This window comes from Salvelinus namaycush, unplaced genomic scaffold (genome assembly GCF_016432855.1).
Source record: "Salvelinus namaycush isolate Seneca unplaced genomic scaffold, SaNama_1.0 Scaffold10, whole genome shotgun sequence".
Lineage (NCBI taxonomy): Eukaryota > Metazoa > Chordata > Actinopteri > Salmoniformes > Salmonidae > Salvelinus > Salvelinus namaycush.
Genome location: NW_024057675.1, coordinates 893,303 through 919,003, shown reverse-complemented (window position 1 = coordinate 919,003; position 25,701 = coordinate 893,303). Strand labels below are relative to the sequence as shown.

Here is a 25,701-nt window from a genome sequence, read left to right as displayed (position 1 = left end):
TTCGGGCTCCGAGAACTTTACCACACCTACCACCTCCTATAATTCACCCTCATTCACTTCCATTTCTCCTCCAGAACTTGATCCGGCATACAGCTCACTCTGCTTACACTTTCTATCATTCTTCTTCGACAAACCATCTCCCTTTTTTCCGCCATTTTTAAACCGATTCAAGCTAACCCTCTTCCTCCCTCTCTCTCTTTGACCTCCTCTGCCTTTCTTTTTCCCTCCATTCCTCCTCCATATTTCAAGTATATACGTCTCCTTATGACAGGGATCATGAACTAGATTCAGCTGTGGGACGATTTTTTTTCTTGAGCTGATGGTCGTGGGGCAGGAACATAATTGCAAATTGACCGCAAGAAGCCCAAACAGATATGTTTGACAAACAATTTCAAGCCTTGTTTACATTTGTATACGATCACATGTTTCTCTCTACTATGCGTGGGAATACTTGGGAACAGATTTTTTTAAATTAAAATCGCTTGGAGCTGATAAACATTTTGCTCAGAAAACTTGGGGGCCAAATAAAACCACCCGCGGGCCGCCAGTTGGGGAACCCTGCCTTATGATAATATTGCACTTCTCCTAACATACATCTCGTTCTTGCCCGCTCAAGGGATGCCATTTTCCTGACCTTCCTGAAAGTGTACAAAAAGGCATTGTTGTGGGTGCCATGCCAACCAACATAATACAATGTCAATGAAGAAGAGGCATTACACAGACAGTTTCTGTTTGCATTTATAATTCAAGGATACTTGGCAATATTTTACACACAGGTTACATCCAGATTATGACATAACAATACACTCATATTGTTTACTTCTGATGTCAATCCAAACCAGCCCTTCTCCTGAGTTTAAAAAAGAATGTCTGAATTCTGTCATAAACCCAGTGTGCAAAAACTGGTTGAATCAATGTTGTTTCCACGTCATTTCAACCAAAAACGTCAATGCGATGACGTTGAGTCAACGTGGAAAACTGATCGGATTTTTAAAAAGGGAATTTTTTTATTTTTTTCCCACTAAACTTTTGACCTAAATCCAATGACATGGTGAAATGTTTTGTTGAATTCACAACCAAATATGAATTAAAACTAGACGTTGAACTGACGTCTGTGCCCAGTGGGATGATTCTATGGACATATTTTGTATTCAATAGGATAGCCCACAGGGCATTACTCTATTGATGCTGTACTACTCGTTTAAACAGGAAGGCGGCGGGGCAGATTGTATTTGAGAAGTTTATCAATGACCTTGTACAACGTGTAATAGTGATCCAAATGTGCCTTTACACATCTCACTCATCAGTTTAAAAAGTAAAGCAGAGACGTTGTTTAACAACGTAAACTGTAGGCCTATCTGACCTCTGTTACTGTGAACTGTTGTTATGATACTGTAGTGTTTAAAGGGGCGATCTGCAGTTGTAACATACATTTTTAGACTTATAAATTAATGATACTGTATATCCCTATTGATTCTTAAACGTATCATTTATAATCCCTCATGAGATTATTTCAACTGTCACACTCCATTAGAACCCCAAAATATAAGCTTGTTTTCCTCCAATGTTTGGAAACATTGTAAATGTAAACAAACCCTGTATAGCCCAAAACATGGTTAAAATGATCATTATGATATCATGAATGGTCAGTCCATAGCAGATCATTTTGACATCATGAATGGTCAGTACATAGCAGATCATTATGACATCATAGCAGATCATTTTGACATCATGAATGGTCAGTCCATAGCAGATCATTATGATATCATGAATGGTCAGTCCATAGCAGATCATTATGACATCATGAATGGTCATGCCATAGCAGATCATTATGATATCATGAATGGTCAGTCCATAGCAGATCATTATGAGATCATGAATGGTCAGTCCATAGCTCTGTCTATGAATGTGAAAGTGGTTACACTTCTCCAGGCCCATCCCTAAGCTTTATACCAAAGGGTGCCTCGCTTTGTTATTGGTTCAACTTGGGATTGGTCCTTTAATGTGTTAGATAGTGTTGTTTGTGCTATGCATCCAGAATAAATCACTTTGGATAAAAGCTTCTGCTAAATGGAAGAAAATAAATGGAAGAAAGATGTAACGTTTTACCATGACTAGACAGAAGCTGGGATTCAATCCGACTTTTAAAGGCAATGTTCCCACTATCGCGTACATCTTATTCACGGTAAATGCTGCATATGTTCGCACAGTCGGAAATTGCCTTTAAAAGCTGCATTGTCGACAACCCACGGTCAAATGAACTCCGAGCATGGATCTGTGTCCTGGAACGCAGTTTCTATACATATATATATATCACATGCTTTAGTGAATAAGAGATGTTCTATAACGAGAGCAACGGTGAGGCTTTTCCACTGTATTGTCTAATGAGCAGCACCATTGAGGACTTTCACCATTTTGAAGTAGTCAAAATGGTGGGACTTCCTGTGGGTTAAGGAAGGAAGGTATAATTCCATCCAGGTCAGCAGAAGGAGTTAACCAATGAATTATAGTCCTGAGCTAACATTCCATAACTGCAAGTAGCAGTAAATCACCAACCTTGGCTTTGTACCTGTTCAGACTGTACACACTGCAGCACATTAGGTGGTATCCTGTTCAGATTATACACACTCCACCAAAATAGGTGGTGGTATGTACCTTTTCAGTTTATTTGCTACCTTCCAATACACTCATAGAAGTAGAAGATATGGACTATTTTAAAATGGAGATCGCCCTCAATGGTGCTGCCCAATCCCATATTGACACAGAAGACAGCATTGCAAGGATAGGAGGTATAACTCTCCTTTCCTAGTTAGCTTATGTAGCCTCTTCCTTCACTTCTCTCTCCTCGACCTCAACTTCTCCCTCTTTGACCTCAACTTCTCTCTCTTTTCCATCTTCCTCCTCCTCTTTGACAATCACATTGAGAGTAAAGGTAGGATTCTCTCCAATATGTATTCTTTGATGTTTCTTAAAATTTCCTGAGTAATTGAAGCTCTTCCCACATTGAGTGCAGTGGTAAGGCTTCTCTCCATTATGTATTTTTTTATGTTCCTTAAGGCTGCCTAAATTATCAAAGCTCTTCCCACAAAAATAGCAGTGGTTAGGCTTCTCTCCTGTGTGGATTCTCTGGTGTTTCTGTAGGGTATCTGCCACACGGAAATTCTTCCCACATTGGGTGCAGTGGTAAGGCTTCTCCCCACTGTGTACTATCTCATGTCTCTTAAGGTTTGCTTTCTCACTGAAGCTCTTAACACATTGGGTGCAGTGGTAAGGCTTCTCTCCCGTGTGTACTTTTTGATGATTATTTAGATTACCTAAGGAACTGAAACTCTTCCCACATTGAGGACAGGGGTAACTCCCACGACGAGGTAGTCTTGATGTATCTTGGTCAACTACACCACCAGTTTTCTCCTCTTCCTCAACTTCTCTCTTTTCCTTCTCATGTACCCTCTCATGTCTCTTAAGGTTTGCTTTCTCACTGAAACTCTTCCCACATGCAGAGCAGTGGAAAGGTTTCTCTCCAGTGTGTACTCTTTGATGATTCTTTAGATTACTCGAGGAACTAAAATTCTTTCCACATTGAGGACAGGGGTAACGACCACAATCAGGTAGTCTTGATGTATCTGGGTCATCATCCTCCTCTTTGACAATCACATTGAGATTACAGTCACCATCCTCCTCTTTGACAATCAAATTGGGAGTACAGTCCCCATCCTCCTTTTTGACAATCACATTGAGATTACAGTCACCATCCTCCTCTTTGACAATCACATTGAGAGTACAGTCACCATCTTTCTCTTTGACAATCACATTGAGATTACAGGTAGGTTTCACTCCAATGTGTCTTTGCTGATGTTTCTTAAAGGTTCCTGAATGATAGAAGCTCTTCCCACAAAGAGAGCAGTGGTAAGGCTTCTCTCCACTATGTATTCTTTGATGTTCTTTAAGGCTTCCTGAATGATTAAAGCTCTTCCCACAAAGAGAGCAGTGGTGAGGCTTCTCTCCTGTGTGGATTCTCTGGTGTTTCTGTAGAGTATCTTCCACACGGAAATTCTTCCCACATTCGAAGCAGTTGTAAGGCTTCTCTCCACTATGTACCCTCTCATGTCTCTTAAGGTGTGCTTTCTCACGGAAACGCTTCCCACATGCTGAGCAGTGGAAAGGTTTCTCTCCAGTGTGTACTCTTTGATGATTCTTTAGATTACTTGAGGAACTAAAATTCTTCCCACATTGAGGGCAGGGGTAACGACAACGACCAGGTAGTCTTGATGTACCTGAGTCAACTACACCATTACTTTCCTCAACTTCTCTCTTTACCTTATCATTGATTTCCCTCTCACCCTCCTCCTCTTTGATAATCACATTGACAGTACAGGTAGGCTTCTCTTCTATGTGTATTCGCTGATGACTCTTTAGGTTTCCGGGTTGATTGAAACTCTTCCCACAAAGAGAGCAGTGGTAAGGCTTCTCCCTACTGTGTGATCTCTGGTGATTCTTTAGATCTCCTGCAAAACGGAATTTCTTTCCACACTCAGTGCAGTGGTAAGGTTTCTCCCCTGTATGTATTCTCTGGTGTTCCTTAAGGCTTCCTGAATGATTAAAGCTCTTCCCACATGTGGTGCAGTGGTAAGGCTTCTCTTCACTATGTACTCGCTCGTGTCTATTAAGATTTACTTTCTCACTGAAACCCCTCCCACATGTGGAGCAGTGGAAAGGTTTCTCTCCAGTGTGTACTCTTTGATGATTCTTTAGGCTTACTTCTCTTGTAAAACTCTTCCCACAAGCAGAGCAGTGGAAAGGTTTCTCTCCTGTGTGAGTTCTCTTATGAGTCTTTAGAATTCCTGCCCGACTGAAACACTTCCCACATTGGGTACAGTGGTGAGGCTTTTCCCCTGTATGTATTCTTTGATGTTCTGTAAGGTTTCCTGAACGATTAAAGCTCTTCCCACACTGGGAGCAGTGGTAAGGCTTCTCCCCTGTATGTATTCTCTGATGACTTTTTAGACTTCCAAGTTGAGTGAATCCCTCCCCACACTGAGCGCAGTGGTAAGGCTTTTCTTTACTGTGTGATCTCTGATGACTCTTTAGGTCTCCTGTCCGACTGAAACTCTTCCCACATTGGGAGCAGAGGTATGTCTTCTTTATTTTGGGAGTCTGTTTGAGTGATTTGAGGTGAGTTGGACAAATAAAACTGTTGCTACAGCAGGGTTGGTGCTTCTGTCTGCATTGTTTATGATTTCCTGATGCTGTGGGACTGGGCTTGCTGTCTGAGCCTGGGTTGGAGCTCTTTCCTGTAAGAATATGAACACATATTGGGTAAGAAACAGAAAGAGGAACAAAGGCTTTTAGGCTTAGAAATGCAGGATTTAACCTTAAATAACAGCTGAAAAAACTAGTCACGGTAGCAACAACATATCCTACCACTTCCTCAAAATAGTCCGAAATAATCTCAGATCAATCAAGAAATCTGTAATTAGTGCAGAGCCATGATGTAGTGATAAAACTCCCCTACACCAATCACATTTAAGACTCCCCACCAGAGACCAGGGTTCCATACCCTTCACCAACAACATTTATTAGTTCCTAAAATCACTAGCCAGCCAAGTTCCATCTCTGTGTTTGTCAATCAGCTCACTGGCGACACATGTGTTTCCGTACCAATTTGTTTCTTACAACTTTCTCACTATCCATTACCAGAGTGTGTAAGTCAGTGTTTCATAGCAAATCATGTTACAAAACAGGTCGCGGCGGGACACAAGATGTTCGCGAATGGGAATTTTGGAATATTGACAAGTGGCAGTTGAGATGCAAGTGCGGATCGTCTCAATTCCCCATTTGCCCAAAATAGGCTGTAGTCAATACCATAGTCTGTCATGTTTGACAAATATAATGAAGGATAATTAATATTAAGGTCTAAAGGCTTGATTCTGTCATACCAGAGGCACTGTTCATTCAGATAGGAGAGAAAGGCCAGTGTTGAGCACCGCAACATCACCGACCTTGCAATCTGAGCCGAGGCAGTCAACATTTTTAAACTATTTAACCATAAATTCTAAATGCAATTTGGAACATTTGCGCTTATAGCCTACTGCCGTGTGCGCATTGCTGAGCTTATAGCCCACCCGGTTTCTTCATGCATCGAGCCGACAGAAACAAACATCTCTCTGGTAAGAAGAAGGGCGGGGGTGTATGCCTTATGATTAACGAGTCGTGGTGTGATCATAACAACATACAAGAACTCAAGTCCTTTTGTTCACCTGACCTAGAATTCCTTACGATCAAATGCCGACCGCATTATCTACCAAGAGAATTCTCTTCGATTATAATCACAGCCTTGTATATTTCCCCCAAACAGACACCTTGACAGCCCTGAAAGAACTTAATTGGACTATGTAAACTGGAAACCACATATCCTGAGGCTGCATTTATTGTAGCTGGGGATTTTAACAAGGCAAATCCGAAAACAAGGCTCTCTAAATTTGATCAGCATATTGAATGCGCGACCCGGGCTGGCAACACTCTGGATCATTGCTACTCTAATTTCTGTGACGCGTACAAAGCCCTCCCTCTGCAAATCTGAAGACGACTCCATTTTGTTGCTCCCAGCCTGTAGACAGAAACTAAAACAGGAAACGCCCGTGCTCAGGTCTGTTCAATGCTGGTCCGACCAATCTGATTCCACGCTTCAAGATTGCTTCGATCATGTGGACTGGGATATGTTCCGGATAGCATCGGACAATAACATTGATGTACAGTAATCCCTCGTTTATCGCGGGGGTTACGTTCCGAAAATGACCCGCGATAAGTGAAATCCGCGAAATAGAATTTTTTTTTTTTTTACAATTAGCAACTATTACATGTATACAAATACAGTGACTCACGTGTAGGCCGTTTCGTCGACATTATGGGTTTAGGAGATGTTCGAAATTACAAGATAATTTGGCCAACTTAATGTAAATTTGCCAAGCTGTTTTATGTACGTACACATAACTGCACGAGACGACAAAATGATAGCACAATTCGTAGCATGTTTTGATACAAGAAGCGGGAGTGAGTTTTTAGCGAATCAGAATGCAGAGCACAATGCACCAAAAAAAAAAAAAAAATGCATTATGAAAATCCGCGAAATAGCGAATCCGCGATAAGTGAACCGCGAAGTGGCGAGGGATCACTGTATACGCTTATTCGGTGAGCAAGTTTATTAGCAAGGGCATCGGTGATATGGTACCCACGGTGACTATTAAATACTTCCCTAACCAGAAACCGTGGATTCGTGCAAAACTGAAAGCGCGAACCACTGCTTTTAATCATGGCAAAGCGACCGGAAACATGACAATACAAACAGTGTAGCTATTCCCTCCGCAAGGCAATCAAACAAGCTAAGCGTCAGTATATAGACAAAGTAGAGTCGCAATTCAACGGCTCAGACACAAGACGTATGTGGCAGGGTCTACAGCCAATCACGGATTACAAAAAGAAAAGCAGCCCCGTTCCCGGACACCAATGTCTTGCTCCCAGACAAACTAAACAACTTCTTTGCTCGCTTTGAGGACAATACAGTGCCACAGACACGGCCCACTACCAAAACCTGCGGGCTCTCCTTCACCGCAGCCAACGTGAGTAAAACATTTAAACGTGTTAAAGGCCCAGACGGCATCCCTAGCCGTGTCCTCAGAGCATGCGCAAACCAGCTGGCTGTTGTGTTTACGGACATATTCGATCAATCCCTATCCCAGTCTGCTGCGTCCACATGCTTCAAGAGGGCCACCATTGTTCCTGTTCCCATGAAATCTAAGGTAACTGAACTAGATGACTATCGCCCCGTAGCACCCACTTCTGTCATCATGAAGTGCTTTGAGAGACTAGTCTAGGATCATATCACCTCCACCCTACCTGACACCCTAGACCCACTCCAATTTGCTTACCGCCCCAATAGGTCCACAGACAACGCAATCGCAACCACACTGCCCTATCCCATCTGGACAAGAGGAATACCTATGTAAGAATGCTGTTCATCGATTACAGCTCAGCATTCAACACCATAGTACCCTGGGTCTCGACCCCGCCCTGTGCAACTGGGTCCTGGACTTTGACAGGCCGCCCCTAGGTGGTGAGGGTAGGAAACAACATCTCCACCCCACTGATCCTCAACACTGGGGCCCCACAAGGGTGAGTTCTAGGCCCTCTCCTGTAGGGGGAGGGGCTGTATCACCGCCTGGTACGGCAACTGCTCCGCCCACAACCGTAAGGCTCTCCAGAGGGTAGTGAGGTCTGCACAACGCATCACTGGGGCAAACTACCTGCCCTCCAGGACACCTACACCACCCGATGTCACAGGAAGGAAAAAAAGATCCTCAAGGACAACAACCACCCGGACACTGCCTGTTCACCCCGCTATCATCCAGAAGGCGAGGTCAGTACAGGTGCATCAACGCTAGGACCGAGAGACTGAAAAACAGCTTCTATCTCAAGGCCATCAGACTTAAACAGCCATCACTAACATTGAGTGGCTTCTGCCAACATACAGACTCAATCTCTAGCCACTTTTATAATTAACATTTGGATGTAATAAATGTATCACTAGTCACTTAAACTGTCACTTTATATAATGTTTACATATCCTACATTACTTATCTCATATGTATGTACTGTACTCTATACCATCTGCATCTTGCCTATGCCGTTCGGCCATCGCTCATCCATATATTTATATGTACATATTCTTAATAATTCCTTTACACTTGTGTGTATAAGGTAGTTGTTGTGAAATTGTTAGATTACTTGTTAGATATTACTGCACGGTCGGAACTAGAAGCACAAGCATTTCGCTACACTGGCATTAACATCTGCTAACGATGTGTATGTGACCAATAAAATTTGATTTGATTTACTGCCGTGTGAACATTGCTGAGCTTATAGCCTATTGCCGTGTGGACATTGCTGAGCTTATAAATGTGAAGAAATAATACTTTACAAAAAAAATGGTAACTAAACATTCTGATCGGCCTCATTGTTATTAAAGGGTGTTTTGATATACAGTGGTTGTATTCATTTGGGACCTATCACCCCACAACTGTCCCAGAGTCTGGTTTGGAATATTTACTTCTCGCACAGAACAACAAGCTGACCAATAGAATAGGTCAACTTTTGTACTATGGGGCGATAGTACATTGACGTAATAAAAGCAGCAGCCTGTTCGTTACTCATCTTGTTTGCTGACAAGCTGACCAATAGAAGAGGTCAATGTTTGTACTATGGGGCGATAGTACATTGACGTAATAAAAGCAGCAGTCTGTTCGTTACTCATCTTGTCGACCAAAAAGTGGACATTTGTTCTAACATCTTCAATATGCTTCTTGGAATCCGATAAGACCGTTGCATCCCCCGATGTGTCGGTCTTCGCTAGCAGCATCCCCCGATGTGTCTGTCTTCACTAATAGCCTACCCCGATGTGTCGGCCTTCACTAGTAGCCTACCCCGATGTGTCGGCCTTCACTAGTAGCCTACCTCGGAGCTGCGACGACTGTGAGATGGACCCGATCACGTGACAGGAATTGGCTAATAAGAATTGAGATATCTGAGAGAGCCATGTGAGTGAGAGGTGCTTCAGAGCAAGGCGGTTGGCAGCTAGGAGAAGGGAATGGCTACCCAGACTATGCAAATAGTCTGCGTAGCCATTTGATTAGCTGTTCAGGAGTCTTATGGCTTGGAAGTAGAAGCTATTTAGGAGCCTCTTGAACCTAGACTTGGCACTCTGGTACTGCTTCCCGTGCGGTAGCAGAGAGAACAGTCTATGACTAGGGTGGCTGGAGTCTTTGACGATTTTTAGGGCCTTCCTCTGACACCGCCTGGTATAGAGGTCCTGGATGGCAGGAAACTTGGCCCTGGTGATGTACTGGGCCGTACGCACTACCCTCTGTAGTGCCTTGCGGCCGAGCAGTTGCCATACCAGGCAGTGATGCAACCCGTCGGGATGCTCTCGATGGTGTAGCTGTAAAAATCTGAGGACCCATGCCAAGTCTTTGTGTCTCCTGTGGGGGAATAGGTTTTGTCATGCCCTCTTCACGACTGTCTTGGTGAGCTTGGACCATGTTAGTTTGTTGGTGATGTGGACGCCAAAGGAACTTGAAGCTCTCAACCTGCTCCACTACAGCCCCGTCGATGAGAATGGGGGCATGCTCGGTACGCCTTTTTCCTGTAGTCCACAATCATCTCCTTTGTCTTGATCACATTGAGGGAGAGGTTGTTGTCCTTGCACCATACGGTCAGGTCTCTGACCTACCTATAGGCTGTCTCATCATTGTCAGTGATCAGGTTGTTGTGTTAGTGGGGCACGATTGGAATCCAAAACACAACCCTCGTGTACGTCGTGACGACCTGAGTTACACAAATCTCACAACTGTTTTGGAATATACTTTATGACCAAAATTATCCTACTTACACTTTAGTCAATATTGAAAGTGGAATAAATGTTTGACTAATATCGATGCCACATAAGCCATTTTCAACCAGAGAAGTTGGTTTTTGCATTCAGTTGCTCTTTAATTTGTTGGGATGTGAGCCAGAGGGCTGGTACATTAACAGAGCATTGAAAGAAAGGCTTTACTAGGGGCTTGTTGCTTTGAATCACACAGTGATAACGCAAATGAAATATATAAAATATTATCATGTTTGGTGACAAAGCAATTCGTCCTCCCTCTCAAACACAGCCTGAACTCAAGTCAAAGAGGATGTAAGTCTGAACATTTTACATAGTCATTTAGCAGATGCGCTTAACCAGAGCGACTTGTAGTTAGTGCATCCATCTTAAGTAGGTGAGACCACCACATTTCTCAATCGTAGTAATAAGTACATGTTTCCTCAATAAAGTAGCTCTCGGCAAAGTCTGTGCTAGTGGGAAAAGACCATCAGAACTCACCAGAGTCACTGTTTTCTTCCTCCTTGATTTCTCTCTCCTCCTCCTCCTCCTCTTTCACAATCACATTGAGTTCCAGAGTTTGACTGCAGTCTTCCAGCTTCACTGTCATCACCTCTGGAGCCCGCTGTGAGCTTCTCTGGGCTGGAACACCACAGCCAGAACCCGGCTCTGACATGGTAGGCTGGGTAGATCTAAAAGCGGAGACCCAAATAGTTCAGGATGGTTTTCACAAATGGATCTTTCGTGGGATTGCTACAGAAAAGACAACACAAATATGTAACGTTTGCTAAACGAGCTAACCACACATCACGTCCAACAGGGATTAGCATAAATCGGTAGCCATTAGCAACGGTTGGTCCAGCTAATTTAGCTAGCTAGCTAATTCCTCGCTAGTCATTTTGCTCACAATGAGACGATAGCTGGCTACCAAACGCAAGTCACACTTCAACCGTTACCCTGAACTGAAGTTAGCTACCTAGCTTAAGAAACGGGTTGGAGGGGTGTAGGTAGCTAACTATCTAGCGTGCTAATCGCTAATGGATAGCTAGGGAAACATCATCAAGGCCCGGCAGTGGCAACCACTGCAGATTCATGGAATGATTTTAGTATAAACGGGTAGCCAGGTAATTCAGCAGCGGTTGGTCCAGCTAATTTAGCTAGCTAGCTAATTCCTCGCTAGTCATTTTGTTCACAATGAGACGATAGCTGGCTACCAAACGCAAGTCACACTTCAACCGTTACCCTGAACTGTAGTTAGCTAACTAACATTAGCTATACTAACGGATTGGAGGTTGTAACTAACTAACTATCTAGCTGACTAATGGCTACCTTGCTGGGAAAACAACAACAAAGACAGGCCGCGGCAACCACTGCAGATTTATGGAATACGTTAGTTTACATAACCAACTACAAGGTCACATTTAAAATGTAAATACCTGAACAGTTACTTTTCTGTAATCGTTTGGCTGTAAATGCAAATGATGAGATCCTGTGAGAGCAAGCAGAATCGTTCAATGTATTATTCTATATGGTATAAACACATCTGTATGACGGGATCTTCTTCTTCGATGCGGTTTAACGGCGGTTGGCATCCAATACACGTTGCATTACCGCCACCATCTAGACTGGAGTATAACTCCCTTATAGTTCGCTTTTTTTTTTTTTTTTAAGTTAATAAATTAACAAATACCCTACCATCTAACCCTACACTAATTAAAAACCCACCACCCTACTCCACTAAATCTATGTAATCGTACCTCAGGCCAACAGCCTGAAAGGACAGGACCACTTAACACACCCTGTAACTCTTCTGATGTCAAATCTCATACAACCAAATACTTCTCTGCAACTGCCACCACAACTTCAATTTTCTGCAACTTATCGTCCATCCCTGCAATACAGTTGATAAACAATGCGATAAATTCCAATCTTACTGAAGCATACATCACTCCTCGGCCTATCCCTCTGTACTGGTGCAGATCTACTACTTACACCACTCCTCTCAGGATCCCTCCCCCTTGACCCATCTTCCTCTACTTCCTTCACTGCCTCAGCATATGACAACTTCTGCACTATTCTAACCCTGGTAACCTCAACCTGTCTCTCTCTAACTGGACATTTCTGATCTCCAGACCCATGTGCACCCCTACAATTAACACATACCGCAGGTAGCCTAGTGGTTAGAGCGTTGGGCCAGTAACCGAAAGGTTGCTAAATTGTTCTGCCCCTGAACAGGGCAGTTAACCCACTGTTCCCCGGTAGGCCATCATTGTAATGGAGAAGTTGTTCTTAACTGACTTGCCTAGTTAAATAAAGGTTAATTAAAAAAAATATATAGGATTTGAAGACATTGGGGTCTTAGCCCATTCTGCCCCGACAAAAATAAGGAATTTCAACAGCTAAATGCATGAATTTGGTGCACTTTGAGATTAGATATTAGATCTTTTTCAGGTAATTTGCACCTTCCCACCTGCCACAGCAGAAAATACCAGTACTCAATTACAGTTGCTACTGTGGGTCTCTCTACTCTGGAACACTCTCTACTCTACAGTGTATTGCCAAAAACCACTCAACAACAACAAACATAGACTGTGACTTGTCGAATGAGCCAATCTGATTGTCAAAAATGTCTGGGATATTTTATTTCAGCTCATGAAACATGGGACCAAAACTTTACATGTTTCATTAATATTTTTGTTCAGTGTAATTAGAATCTATAGAGCAGCTTGAAGTAATACAGTTTACTGTGTGCTCAACCCACCTATGTTTTCTCTCCATCTGCCCTCTTCTGTCACTTTCTCTGTCTTCTCTGTTGTCGCTCTCCATCTGACCTCTTCTGTCAGTTTCTCTGCCCTCTTTTGTCACTTTCTCTGTCTTCTCTGTTGTCTCTCTCCATCTGCCCTCATGTCACTTTCTCTGGTGTCTCTCTCCATCTGCCGTCTTATTTCACTTTCTCTGTCTTGTCTGTTGCCTCTCTCCATCATCTACTCTTCTGTTGCTGTCTCTGTGTCTTCACTTCCCTACCATGTTTTTCCACTGGCTGCTGCTGGTCTAAAGCCTTGTTCACATTGGCAGTTTGAAGTGACTGAAATCCAATTGTTTTTGCATATCCGATTAGAATCTGTTATTTTTCGTGCAGTCTGAACAGCCAAAAAAAGCACATGGAATCTGATATTTCAAGCCACATTTCAAACCACCTTCTAAAAACATGTTTTCAATTTGTCATTATGGGTTTGTGTGTGTAGATGGGTGAGATAAATGGTTTCTCTTTAATCCATTTTGAATTCAGGCTGTAACACAACAAAATGTGGAATAAGTCAAGGGGTATGAATACTCTCTGAAAGCACTGTAGGCACTCTATTTACAACAATGCAGGAAAACCATAAAGTCCAGACACAAACCATTCACATGAAGGCCACCCAAATGGAATGATGAATTCAATTAACAATGGTCTCTCCCCTCTACAGTGTTATCAAATCCTCTCAGATCTACACAAGTACATGGGGTGCAGGGCTTAGGGGACGAGTTTGTATTGGAGCCACCTCTTCTTTCCTAGTCTGACCTTGGTCCACCAACCTACCTTTGGAGGGAGCCATCTCTTCTGTCCTAGTCTGACCTTGGTCCACCAACCTTCCTTTGGAGGGAGCCATCTCTTCTGTACTAGTCTGACATTGGTCCATCAACCTTCCTTTGGAGGGAGCCACCTCTTCTGTCCTAGTCTGACCTTGGTCCACCAACTTTCCTTTGGAGGGAGCCATCTCTTCTGTCCTAGTCTGACCTTGGTCCACCAACCTTGCTTTGGAGGGAGCCACCTCTTCTGTCCTAGTCTGACCTTGGAAACTTGGTCCACCAACCTTCCTTTGGCGGGATTATAAATTCCGGCCCTTGGTCTCTGAATCCAAATCCTTCAGCCACACATCTACCAACATGTCTCTGATCTTACATTGAGCCTCACCTCTACCCAGTGGAGCATCTATTGATTCATGTTTTAGCACCCTTTAGGCTATTTGATCTACAAGTTCACAGAATCATTACAAATCACACAGTTTGACCTTTGTTCTGCCAGCAGCACAAACAATGACATCACTCTCGTATAATGAGTTTATTTACCTTTATTTGATCAGGCAGGTCAATTAAATACACATTCTTAACACCTTATTCACAAAAATAAAATAAAACATTTCTAGATTTATTTATTTTTTAACTAACATAAAAGCCTGCATTTAAATTAATTACAATATCAATAACTGATTAAAAAGATGTTCAATTTGAATCAATGGCCACCTTTATTGTGCTAATAAGAAAATGCAATGTTATTTATGAAAAAAAAAATAATAATATTGCTTCAAAGACAACTTTTTAGGACCAATATTGAAAAATACAATGTTGAAAATATTGGGCTGTAGACCCTGTCTGTAGGACCTGTCTGTAGACCCTGTCTGTAGGACCTGTCTGTAGACCCTGTCTGTAGGACCCGTCTGTAGACCATGTCTGTAGGACCCGTCTGTAGACCATGTCTGTAGGACCTGTCTCCTCAGTTAAAGTGGGTTGGAAATGATTCATTAAGGTCTCTACTAACCAAATATGTTTAGTTTTTGAGAGGGACTGTGTCATATATATATCTGTTATGATTTCTATGAATAATGACTAAATGATGTATACATTTAACGTAGAACTATAACTAACTGAATTCTACCCTGTTTTTCTATATTGATAAATAATGTTAGTTCATAAGAAAGAGGTTATGTAGCATGTACCTAGGAAGAGAGGAATGTATGTGTGTGCCTAAAGAAAACAAAGTGGATCATTAAACTATGTTTGAACCGACCCGGCTATAACTCTGGGGAGATAAGATAGGACAGGGAGAGCCCATCCAGATTTCCCATATCTGGGGGGGACTGGAACTGTCCCCTGAGTGGCAATAAACTGTGGTGAGACTCCAGGAGAAAAAGAGAGAATCCAAATATTAGTGTGTATGTATGTGCGTAGGTTAAGAGAATATTATAAAAGGAACGTTTCTGTATATGCACAGCAGAGCTCTCGTAAATAAACTTCGCTGACTATTGTAGACTGGCCTCTGTCTGTTTCATTTCAATAAGAACCTTACAAATTCTTAGTAACAGACAGAGTAGTTAAATTGAAGTTCAGTTTATGAACATTGAGAACGAAATTCTCTTAACAATATCCAGCAGTACTTTGTGTTCCACCCCCTCCATTGTCCCCCATGCAATGTATATGGAATACACCGTGGCCAGTAGAGAAAAAAAAAAATACTTTACTACCTGTCTCAGGTAAACCCGGGGTGGAAAACACATATGTTTTTTAAAGGGGACTGTGTCATACATAACCAGCAGCACTTCGTTCTCCACCATAGAGGTGGATAGAAGGCTCACAGGCAGCGCCATTGAAGGTTTTCAACATTTTAAAGTAGTCAACTGGGTGGGGACTTACTATTGATTGATTGATTTACTGAGGAAAAACAAGCACCGAGTACAACCCAGTGGATAACACGTTAAAGCGAAAATCACTTGTTTCTAACGTGGTGCCTTATGTGTTTAGGAAGGATCACAGAATTCCATACAGGTCAGCAGGAGGGATCAACCAATGAATTATATGGAGCTAACGTTCCATAACTGCAGCTGGCAGTAAATCACCAATCTTGGCTTTGTACACTATCAAAGTAGGTGGTGGTGTGTACCTTTTTGAGTTTATTTTCTACCTTCCAATACACTCATAGAAGTAGAACAGACATGGATTACTTTAAGAGATAGCCCTCAATGGTGCTGCCCATGCCCTGTCATAGAAGACAGCATTGCAATGGATAGGAGGTGTGCTTTTACATTCCTATGGAGTTAGCTTATGTAGCCTCTTCCTTCACCTCTCTCTCCTCTACCCTAACTTCTCTCTCTTCTGTCTTAATGAGTCTCTGTTCGCCCTCCTCCTCTTTGACAATCACATTGAGAGTACATGTAGGTTTCTCTCCAATGTGTCTTAACTGATGATTCCTTATGTTTGTTGCCCAACTGAAACTCTTCCCACAAAGTGTGCAGTGGTAAGGCTTCTCCCCTGTATGTACTCTTTGATGTTCCTTAAGTACTGAATAATAATTGAAGCTTTTCCCGCATTGGGTACAGTGGTAAGGTTTCTCTCCACTATGTACTCTCTCATGTCCCATAAGTTTTACTTTCTCATTGAAACTCTTCCCACATTGGGAGCAGTGGTAAGGCTTGTGATTTTTCTGATGAGTCTTCAGGTTTCCTAACTGACTGAAACTCTTCCCGCAAAGAGAGCAGTGGTAAGGCTTCTCCCCAGTATGTACTCTTTGATGGTCCTTAAGTCTTCCTGAATGATTGAAGCTCTTCTCACACTGGGAGCAGGGGTAAGGATTATCTCCAATATGCATTCTCTGGTGAGCCTTTAGCTTGCTTGGTGTCTGAAAACTCTTCTCACATTGACTGCAGAGGTAAGTCTTATTTATTTGTGGAGTTTGTTGGTGTGATTTGTGGCAAGTTGGATAAATACAACTGTCGCTACAGCAGGGTCGGGGCTTCTGTCTGCGGTTTCCTGATGCTGTGGGACTGGGCTTGCTGTCTGAGCCTGGGTTGGAGCTCTCTCCTGTAAGAAAATGAACACAAAGGCTTTTGGGTTTAAAAATGCAGGATTCAACATGAATTTGGTGGGATGTGAGCTGGAGGGCGTGTACATTAACAGAGCATTAACAGACTTTACAAGGGGCTTGTCGCTTTGTATGACACAGAGATAAATTACAATGCATTGCACACTGGTGAGTACTGGACAGACATTTGTTTTGGCACTCACCCTCCCACATTCAGAAGCCTGAGGGTTATACTACAAAGCAGGATCAATGAGTTAGCCAGCTAACTTGCCTAAATATTCAGAAATAACTTTAAGCTTGATATTGGCATGGTCTAATTGACTGAGTAAAGCCAGTGTGTCTATGTATGCGTATGACTCATCAACACTGTACACGTCAGCTACCACAGCGACTGAAATGACAGCAACACTTAACAAAGAGCTGCGTTTAGTTTCAGAATAGGTGACAAGGAATCAAAAACCAAAAGCATTGTATTTGGGACAAATCATTCACTAAACCTCAACTAAATCTTGTAATGAATAATGTGGAAATCGAGCAGGTTGAGGAGACTAAACTGCATGGAGTAACCCTGGATTGTCATGGTCAAAACATATTGATACAACAGTAGCTAGGATGGGGAGAAGTCTGTCCATAATAAAGCGCTTCTCTTCATTCTTAACAGCAAGGCAGGTCCTACAGGCCCTAGTTCTGTCGCACCTGAATACTGTTCAGTCGTGTAGTCAGGTGCCACAAAAATGGACTTTGAAAAATTGCAAATGGCTCAGAACAGGGCAGCACGGATGGCCTTTGGATGTACACAGAGAGCATTAATAATATGCATGTCAATCTCTCATGGCTCAAAATGGAGGAGAGATTGACTTTATCACTACTTGTATTTGTGAGAGGTATTGACATGTTGAAAGCACCGAGCTGTCTGTTTAAACTACTGGCACACAGCTCGGACACCCATGCATACTAGAGGTTGACCAATTAATCGGAATGGCCAATTAATTAGGGCCGATTTCAAGTTTTCATAACAATCGGTAATCGGCATTTTTGGACACCGATTATGGCCGATTACATTGCACTCCACGAGGAGACTGCTTGGCAGGCTGACTACCTGTTATGCGAGTGCAGCAAGGAGCCAAGGTAAGGTGCTAGCTAGCATTAAACTTATCTTATAAAAAACAATCAATCTTAACATAATCACTAGTTAACTACACATGGTTGATGATATTACTAGTTTATCTAGCTTGTCCTGCGTTGCATATAATTGATGCGGTGCCTGTTAATTTATCATTGAATCACAGCCTACTTCGCCAAACGGGTGATTTAACAAGCGCATTCGTGAAAAAAGCACCATCATTGAACCAATGTGTACCTAACCATAAACATCAACGCCTTTCTTAAAATCAATACACAAGTATATATTTTTAAACCTGCATATTTAGTTCATATTGCCTGCTAACATTAATTTATTTTAACTAGGGAAATTGTGTCACTTCTCTTGCGTTCTGTGCAACAGAGTCAGGGTATATGCAGCAGTTTGGGCCGCCTGGCTCGTTGCAAACTAATTTGCCAGAATTGTACATAATTATGACATAACATTGAAGGTTGTGCAATGTAACAGCAATATTTAGGCGTATGGATGCCACCCGTTAGATAAAATACAGAACGGTTCCATATTTCACTGAAAGAATAAAAAAACTGATAAAAAAATACACCCTATTGAACAGCTGGGACTGTGAAGCAACAATCATAGACACGTAACACATGGATTTTGTGTTGTAGATATGTGGTAGTGGAGTAGAGGCCTGAAGGCACACGCTTAATATGTTGTGAAAACTCTTATGAATGTTTTGTAATATTTTTAAAATGTATAACTGCCTTCATTTTGCTGGACCTCAGAATGGGGATCCATAATAAATACAAATACAAACTAAATATTCAGAAATAACTTGAAGCTTGATATTGGCATGGTCTAATTTGACTCAACAACCAAAAACACACATATAAGTGTAGATGTCTTAATGTACCAGAAAATCAACTGTAATGTTGTTTATCAAAATTAGCTGGTTAATTCAATGATCTTGATTTGTATAACACAAAGATTATGTTGTTAGCCTGAATTTACCGGAGTCAACGGAGTCACTGTTTCCGTCCTCGCTCTCTCCCTCCTCTTTGACAATCACATTGAGTTCCACTGTTTGACTGCAGTCCCCCAGCTTCACTGATAGCATCTCTGGAGCCCGCTGTGGGCTTCTCTGGGCCGGAACACCACAACCAGAACCCGGTTCAGACATGGTCGGCTAGAGGTGGATCTAAAAGAGGAGACCCAACGAGTTCAGGGGGATTTTCACTAACCTTGATCGTGGGATAGTTCCAAAAATATATATGTAGCTAAAATAGCCAACAACTCATCCCGTCTAACAGGGATTAACACAAACCGGTAGCCAATTAGTTTAGCAACGGTTGGTCAAGATAATTTAGCTAGCTAACTACCTAGCCAACCGCCCTCTAGCTTATTCCTAACTAGACATTTTACTCACAATGCAACGATAGCTGGCTAAGTATAAAATAAAGACACAACTCTCACTGAATTTAGTTAGCTACACAAACGGGTTGGATTGGAGTGTTGTTCTAGCTAGTTTGTGTAACAGTATAACTTTAAACCGTCCCCTCGCCCCGACCTCGGGCGCGAACCAGGGACCCTCTGCACACATCAACAACGGTCGCCCACGAAGCATCGTTACCCATCGCGCCACAAAGGTTTCCTCTAACGATTCATGGAATGCGTTAGTTTACAGACTAAATTTACGAGCTCACATTTAAAATGTTAACAGTAGGCTACCTGATACTGATTTCCTTAGGCTACTTGTTTGGTTGATGAAATCCAGTGAGAGCGCAAGCAGAATCAATCATCCACCTGCCGACATCAGCGTCTCGTCAGCAACATTAATTAAGTACTTCCGGGTCACGGAATTTCGGAAACTTTCAAAAATAAAAGTCCCCCATGTAATAGTAGAAAAGTGTCAATAACCTGTATTTAGTCATGATATAGAAAAAAAAGTGTCTAGACGCTAGGGATGGGGGAAAAGTGTGACACCCATCAGGTCCCCGAGGACTGGAATTGCCCAGGCCTGGTATATGAAATACATATTGGCTGGTAGAGCAAAAACTATTCTAGGTGCTGCACTAGGGAATACTCAGTAGGGTCTGTAGAATACCATTTCATGGGAGACTAAATTATATGGCGTGTTGCTGGCCTTTTACTCCACTCAATCCATTGTACAAAACATTAGGAACACCTGATCTTTCCATGACATAGACTGGTGAAATAAATCCAGGTGAAATTTGACACGTGTAACCTTTATTTAACTAGGCAAGTCAGTTAAGAACAAATTCTTAATTTTCAATGACGGCCTACATAGACTGGTGAAATAAATCCAGGTGAAACCTATGAACCCTTATTGATGTCACTCGTTAAATCCACTTCAATCAGTGTAGATGAAGGGGAGGAGACGGGTTAAAGAAGGAATTTGATGCCTTGAGACAATTGAGACATGGATTGTGTACAGAGCATTCGGAAAGGTATTCAGACCCCTTGACTTTTCCCACATCAATTTACACATTATACCCCATAATGACAAAGCAAAAACAGGTTTCTAGAAAATTTTGCACATTTATTACAACTAAAAAACTTAAATAATAGATTTACATAAGTATTCAGACCCTTTACTCAGTACTTTGTTGAAGCATTTTTGGCAGCGATTACAGCCTGGAGTCTTCTTGGGTAAGACGCTACAAGCTTGGCACACCTGTATTTTGGGAGTTTCTCACATTCTTCTCTGCAGATCCTCTCAAGCTCTGTCAGGTTGGATGGGGAGCGTTGCTGCACAGCTATTTTCAGGTCTCTCCAGAGATGGTCGATCGGGTTCAAGTCCGGGCTCTAGCTGGGCTACTCAAGGACATTCAGAGTCTTGTCCCGAAGCCACTCCTGCTTTGTCTTGGCTGTGTGCTTAGGGTCGTTGTCCAGTTGGAAGGTGAACCTTCAACCCCGGGCTGAAGTCCTGAGTGATCTGGAGCAGGTTTTCATTAAGGATCTCTCTATACATTGCTCCGTTCATCTTTCCCTCGATCCTGACTAGTCTCCCAGTCCCTGCCGCTGACAAACACCCCCACAGCATGATGCTGCCACCACCATGCTTCACCGTAGGGATGCTGCCAGGTTTCCTCCAGATGTGACGATTGGCATTCAGGCCAAAGAGTTCAATCTTGGTTTCATCAGACCAGAAAATCTTGTTTCTCATGGTCTGAGAGTCCTTTAGGTGCCATTTGGCAAACTCCAAGTGGATTGTCATGTGCCTTTTACTGAGGAGTGGCTTCCGTCTGGCCATTCTACCATAAATGCCTGATTGGTGGAGTGCAGCAGAGATGGTTGTCAGTTTGGCCCGGATGGCCAGCTCTAGGAAGAGTCTTGGTGGTTCCAAACTTCTTCCATTTAAGAATGATGAGGCCACTGTGTTCTTGGGGACCTTCAATGCTGCAGAAATGTTTTGGTACCCTTCCCCAGATGTATGTCTCAACAGAATCCTGTCTCGGAGCTCTATGGACAATTCCTTCGACCTCATGGCTTGTTTTTTGCTCTCTCATGCACTGTCAACTGTGGGACCTTATATAGACAGGTGTGGGCCTTTCCAAATCATGTCCAATCAATTGAATTTACAACAGGTGGACTCCAAGTTGTAGAAACATCTCAAGGATTAATATGTATGTAAATAAGCTATTTCTGTATTTTATTTTTAATACATTTGCAAAAATGTCTAAAAACCTGTTCTCGCTTTGTCATTATGGGGTATTGTGTGTAGATAAAGAATGGTCCATCACCCAAAGGACATCCAGCCAACTTCACACAACTGTGGGAAGCATTGGATTCAACATGGCTCAGCATCCCTATAGAATGCTTTCGACACCTTGTAGAGTCCATGCCCTGACAAATTGAGGCTGTTCTGAGGGCAAAAGGGGGTGCAACTCAATATTAGGAAGGTGTTCCTAATGTTCTGTACACTCAGTGTACATATGGTGTCATTTCATGGGGCACTGAATAATACAGAGTGTTGCTGGTCTGATTGTTTTTTTTACATCATTTTAACATTATGCCCTATGCAAAGCTGCAAAAAAGTTTTCCCCCGGACTTTTATTTTGAATACAAATTCTGAAAACCCGAAGTCTTAATGTGGATAGGATACAGCTAGTGTTGCTGCCATGACCCTAATCCTGCTGACTGTGTCTGGATTAATGGAACACTGCAATAAATGTTTGTGAGTGTCATATCAGCTGTAGTAGTTGTGCATCTTTTGGCCATCTGACAGATACATCACTTTTTTAGTCTGTGGCTGAAAATAGGGAGTTTTTCCCCAGTTCCAAGTATGGGAGTTTTTCCCCAGTATGGGAGTTTTCCCCCAGTCCCAAGTCTGGGAGTTTTCCCCCATTCCCAAGTATGGGAGTTTTCCCCCAGTCCCAAGTATGGAAGTTTTCCCCAGTCCCAAGTATGGGAATTTTCCCCCAGTCCCAAGTATGGGGGTTTTCCCCCAGTCCCAAGTATGGGAATTTTTCCCCAGTCCCAAGTATGGGAGTTTTTCCCCAGTCCCAAGTATGGGAGTTTTTCCCCAGTCCCAAGTATGGGAGTTTTCCCCCAGTCCCAAGTATGGGAGTTTTCCCCCAGTCCCAAGTATGGGGTTTTTTCCCCAGTCCCAAGTATGGGAGTTTTCCCCCAGTCCCAAGTATGGGAGTTTTCCCCCAGTCCCAAGTATGGGAGTTTTCCCCCAGTCCCAAGTATGGGAGTTTTCCCCCAGTCCCAAGTATGGGAGTTTTCCCCCAGTCCCAAGTATGGGTAACTGCATAGTTGTGCTGTGTTCTTTTTGAAGAATCTCAAATCTCAAATATATTTTGATTTGTTTAACACTTCTTTGGTTACTATATGATTCCATATGTATTATTTCATAGTTTTGATCTCTTCATTATTACTTTTCAATGTAGAAAATAGTAAAAATAAAGAAAAACCCTGGAATGAGTAGGTGTGTCCAAACTTTTGACTGGTACTGTATGTGTGTATATATATTTTTTTTTATTGTTGCCTGTTTTGCATGTTATTTTGGCATTAATACATGTCACATTTCAGTTTGCAAACAATGTAAACTAAATAAATAAAACATTGAGTTAATAAAGCCACATACAAACTTGGTCTCTTTTTTTGCTTTCTTGAGTGAGGCAGCTCCAAAATGCAGGTGTTTCAGCCTAGCTCAGTGCCTTCTGTGGTGGTGGGACAGCCAGCGGAAAATACGAAGCATAGGGGTTTGGTAATGTTCTCTAGTTGCTCTGTGATTGGCTCAGTGTTCTGTCACTCATGGGGACACTACGTCACCGCAAAATCTACGGGTAGAGCTCGAAAATCTAACTTTATTAAGCGTTGATCTAACTTTATTAAACGAGCACCACTCTTTCTACATCACAGACATTCACCAGAGTAGCCTCTTCTCTGGGCAGATGAACGAGTAGAGAAGAGACTGTGCGTAAAGTAGATAATCCCACACAGGCCTGCAGTTTGATGTTATATTATTCCAACAATTAATGTATGGCATCTTTTATTCTTGTGATTTATCATCACCATGATACAATACTGACTTTTCATGAATAAAGACAATCTACCAACATCATCCACCTTCAATGAAGAAGAAGATTACAGTTTGTTAGAATTTATTATTTATTTAATGGATACTTTACAATATTCTAAACAAGGGGTTGGAACCAGTTCAGGGAACAGAAAAGAAAACCGGAATTTCAAGGAACAGAACCAGAACTGACAACAAAAGGGATCTATACTGTTCCGGAACAGAACAGTTATTTTAAAAGCATGGGAACTGGTTAATGTTATTTTACATTCCAGGCATTTTTTTCCAGTCCCTATGCACTCAGAAATGTATTCCAGTGTCTGCCTGCTGAAACTCTTTGCCAGTGTGTGTGTAGGCTACATTCCCCCTCCCCTCCCACCGAAGCATGCATAGTCTACTGTAGCTACTGACATTACAGGCGTGATTCAGACATTACGGAGAGAGAGGTTTAATTAGAGATCATTAATCAACTATTTCAATGCTAGTTAAGGATACTATAGTTATCACGTTTCACATTGGATTCATTAACTACAAAAAAGGTAAGACGTGTTTTTATTTTAATTCTGGTGCGGCTCTGCACACACAAGCTTGTTAGCTAGCTAGCTTGTTAGATAGCTAGCTTGTTAGCTAGCTAGCTGGTCTAGATTTCCAAAACTCTAGGAGTTGGGGATAGTGATTAAGGGATAGTTCTGGTCCAACGTTAGTTAAAGCCATCTCTCTGAAGTTCAAAGATATTCAAAGTTTCATCATAGAAGCCGCTCCTCCGTAGGTATACTTCCGTGGGCCTAATTCAGATAATACACGTCATAACAACAAGATGCCCAGCGCGTCATGGTTCGAACCGGTTCAGAACTTTACTTTGCTGGAATGGAACAAAAAAACAATAACGGTTCTATTCAGAACGAAATGATTGGAAAATACTTTCAGGTTCAAAACCCTGTTTTAAACACAGGTTCCATCCAGATCATGAAATAACAATAGACTTGATGTCAATACAAACCAGCCCTTCTACTGAGTTTAATCATGTATAAAAAATATCCACAACTGAATTCTACTGGAGTCTATGGACTTATTTTGTATTCAATAGAATAGCCCATAGGGCCCATGGTCAAATGTAGTGCACTACAGAATAGGGCCCATGGACAAATGTAGTGCACTACAGAATAGGGTGCATGGTCAAAAGTAGTGCACTACAGAATAGGGCCCATGGACAAATATAGTGCACTACTTTTGACCATGCACCCTATTCTGTAGTGCACTACATTTGTCCATGGGCCCTATTCTTTAGTGCACTACTTTTGACCATGCACCCTATTCTGTAGTGCAATACATTTGTCCATGGGCCCTATTCTGTATTCTAGGGCCCATGGACAAATGTATTGCACTACAGAATAGGGTGCATGGTCAAAAGTAGTGCACTACAAAATAGGGTGCATGGTCAAAAGTAGTGCACTACAGAATAGGGCCCATGGTCAAATGTAGTGCACTACAGAATATGGCCCATGGTCAAATGTAGTGCACTACAGAATAGGGTGCATGGTCAAATGTAGTGCACTACAGAATAGGGCCCATGGTCAAATGTAGTGCACTACAGAGGGAATAGTGCGCCATTTGGGACATTCAGCCACAGTATATACTAGATATAGACTCAGCCCCCAGTATATAATATATATAGACTCAGACCCAGTATATACTATATATAGACTCAGCCCCCAGTATATACTATATATAGACTCAGCCCTAGTACAGTGGGGCAAAAAAGTATTTAGTCAGCCACCAATTGTGCAAGTTCTCCCACTTAAAAAGATGAGAGAGGCCTGAAATGGTGGAAAATAAGTATTTGGTCAATAACAAAAAGTTTATCTCAATACTTTGTTATATACCCTTTGTTGGCAATGACAAAGGTCAAACGTTTTCTGTAAGTCTTCACAAGGTTTTCACACACTGTTGCTGGTATTTTGGCCCATTCCTCCATGCAGATCTCCTCTAGAGCAGTGATGTTTTGGGGCTGTTGCTGG

At 42.2% G+C, this 25,701-nt stretch overlaps 2 protein-coding genes across 3 annotated transcripts; both read right to left on the bottom strand.

Moving 5' to 3' along the window:
- Window positions 1-726: 726 nt before the first annotated feature.
- Window positions 727-11,968, bottom strand: LOC120035254 (zinc finger protein 345-like). 2 transcript variants are annotated; one of them, XM_038982046.1, is made up of 3 exons: window positions 11,854-11,968; window positions 10,919-11,109; window positions 727-5,291 (listed from the first exon to the last, which is right to left on the bottom strand). In XM_038982046.1, the coding sequence occupies exons 2-3, from the start codon at window positions 11,091-11,093 to the stop codon at window positions 2,815-2,817; spliced, it is 2,652 nt and encodes an 883-aa protein (XP_038837974.1). In that variant the 5' UTR covers window positions 11,094-11,109; window positions 11,854-11,968; the 3' UTR covers window positions 727-2,814. The 2 variants fall into 2 exon arrangements, with proteins under 2 accessions (XP_038837974.1, XP_038837975.1); XM_038982047.1 differs by lacking the exon at window positions 11,854-11,968 and having other exon boundaries at window positions 10,919-11,240.
- A 4,306-nt stretch (window positions 11,969-16,274) lies between these two features.
- LOC120035246 (zinc finger protein 16-like) lies at window positions 16,275-19,315 on the bottom strand. Its single transcript, XM_038982036.1, has 2 exons — window positions 19,147-19,315; window positions 16,275-17,032 (listed from the first exon to the last, which is right to left on the bottom strand). The coding sequence occupies exons 1-2, from the start codon at window positions 19,313-19,315 to the stop codon at window positions 16,275-16,277; spliced, it is 927 nt and encodes a 308-aa protein (XP_038837964.1).
- Between the last annotated feature and the right edge of the window lie 6,386 nt (window positions 19,316-25,701).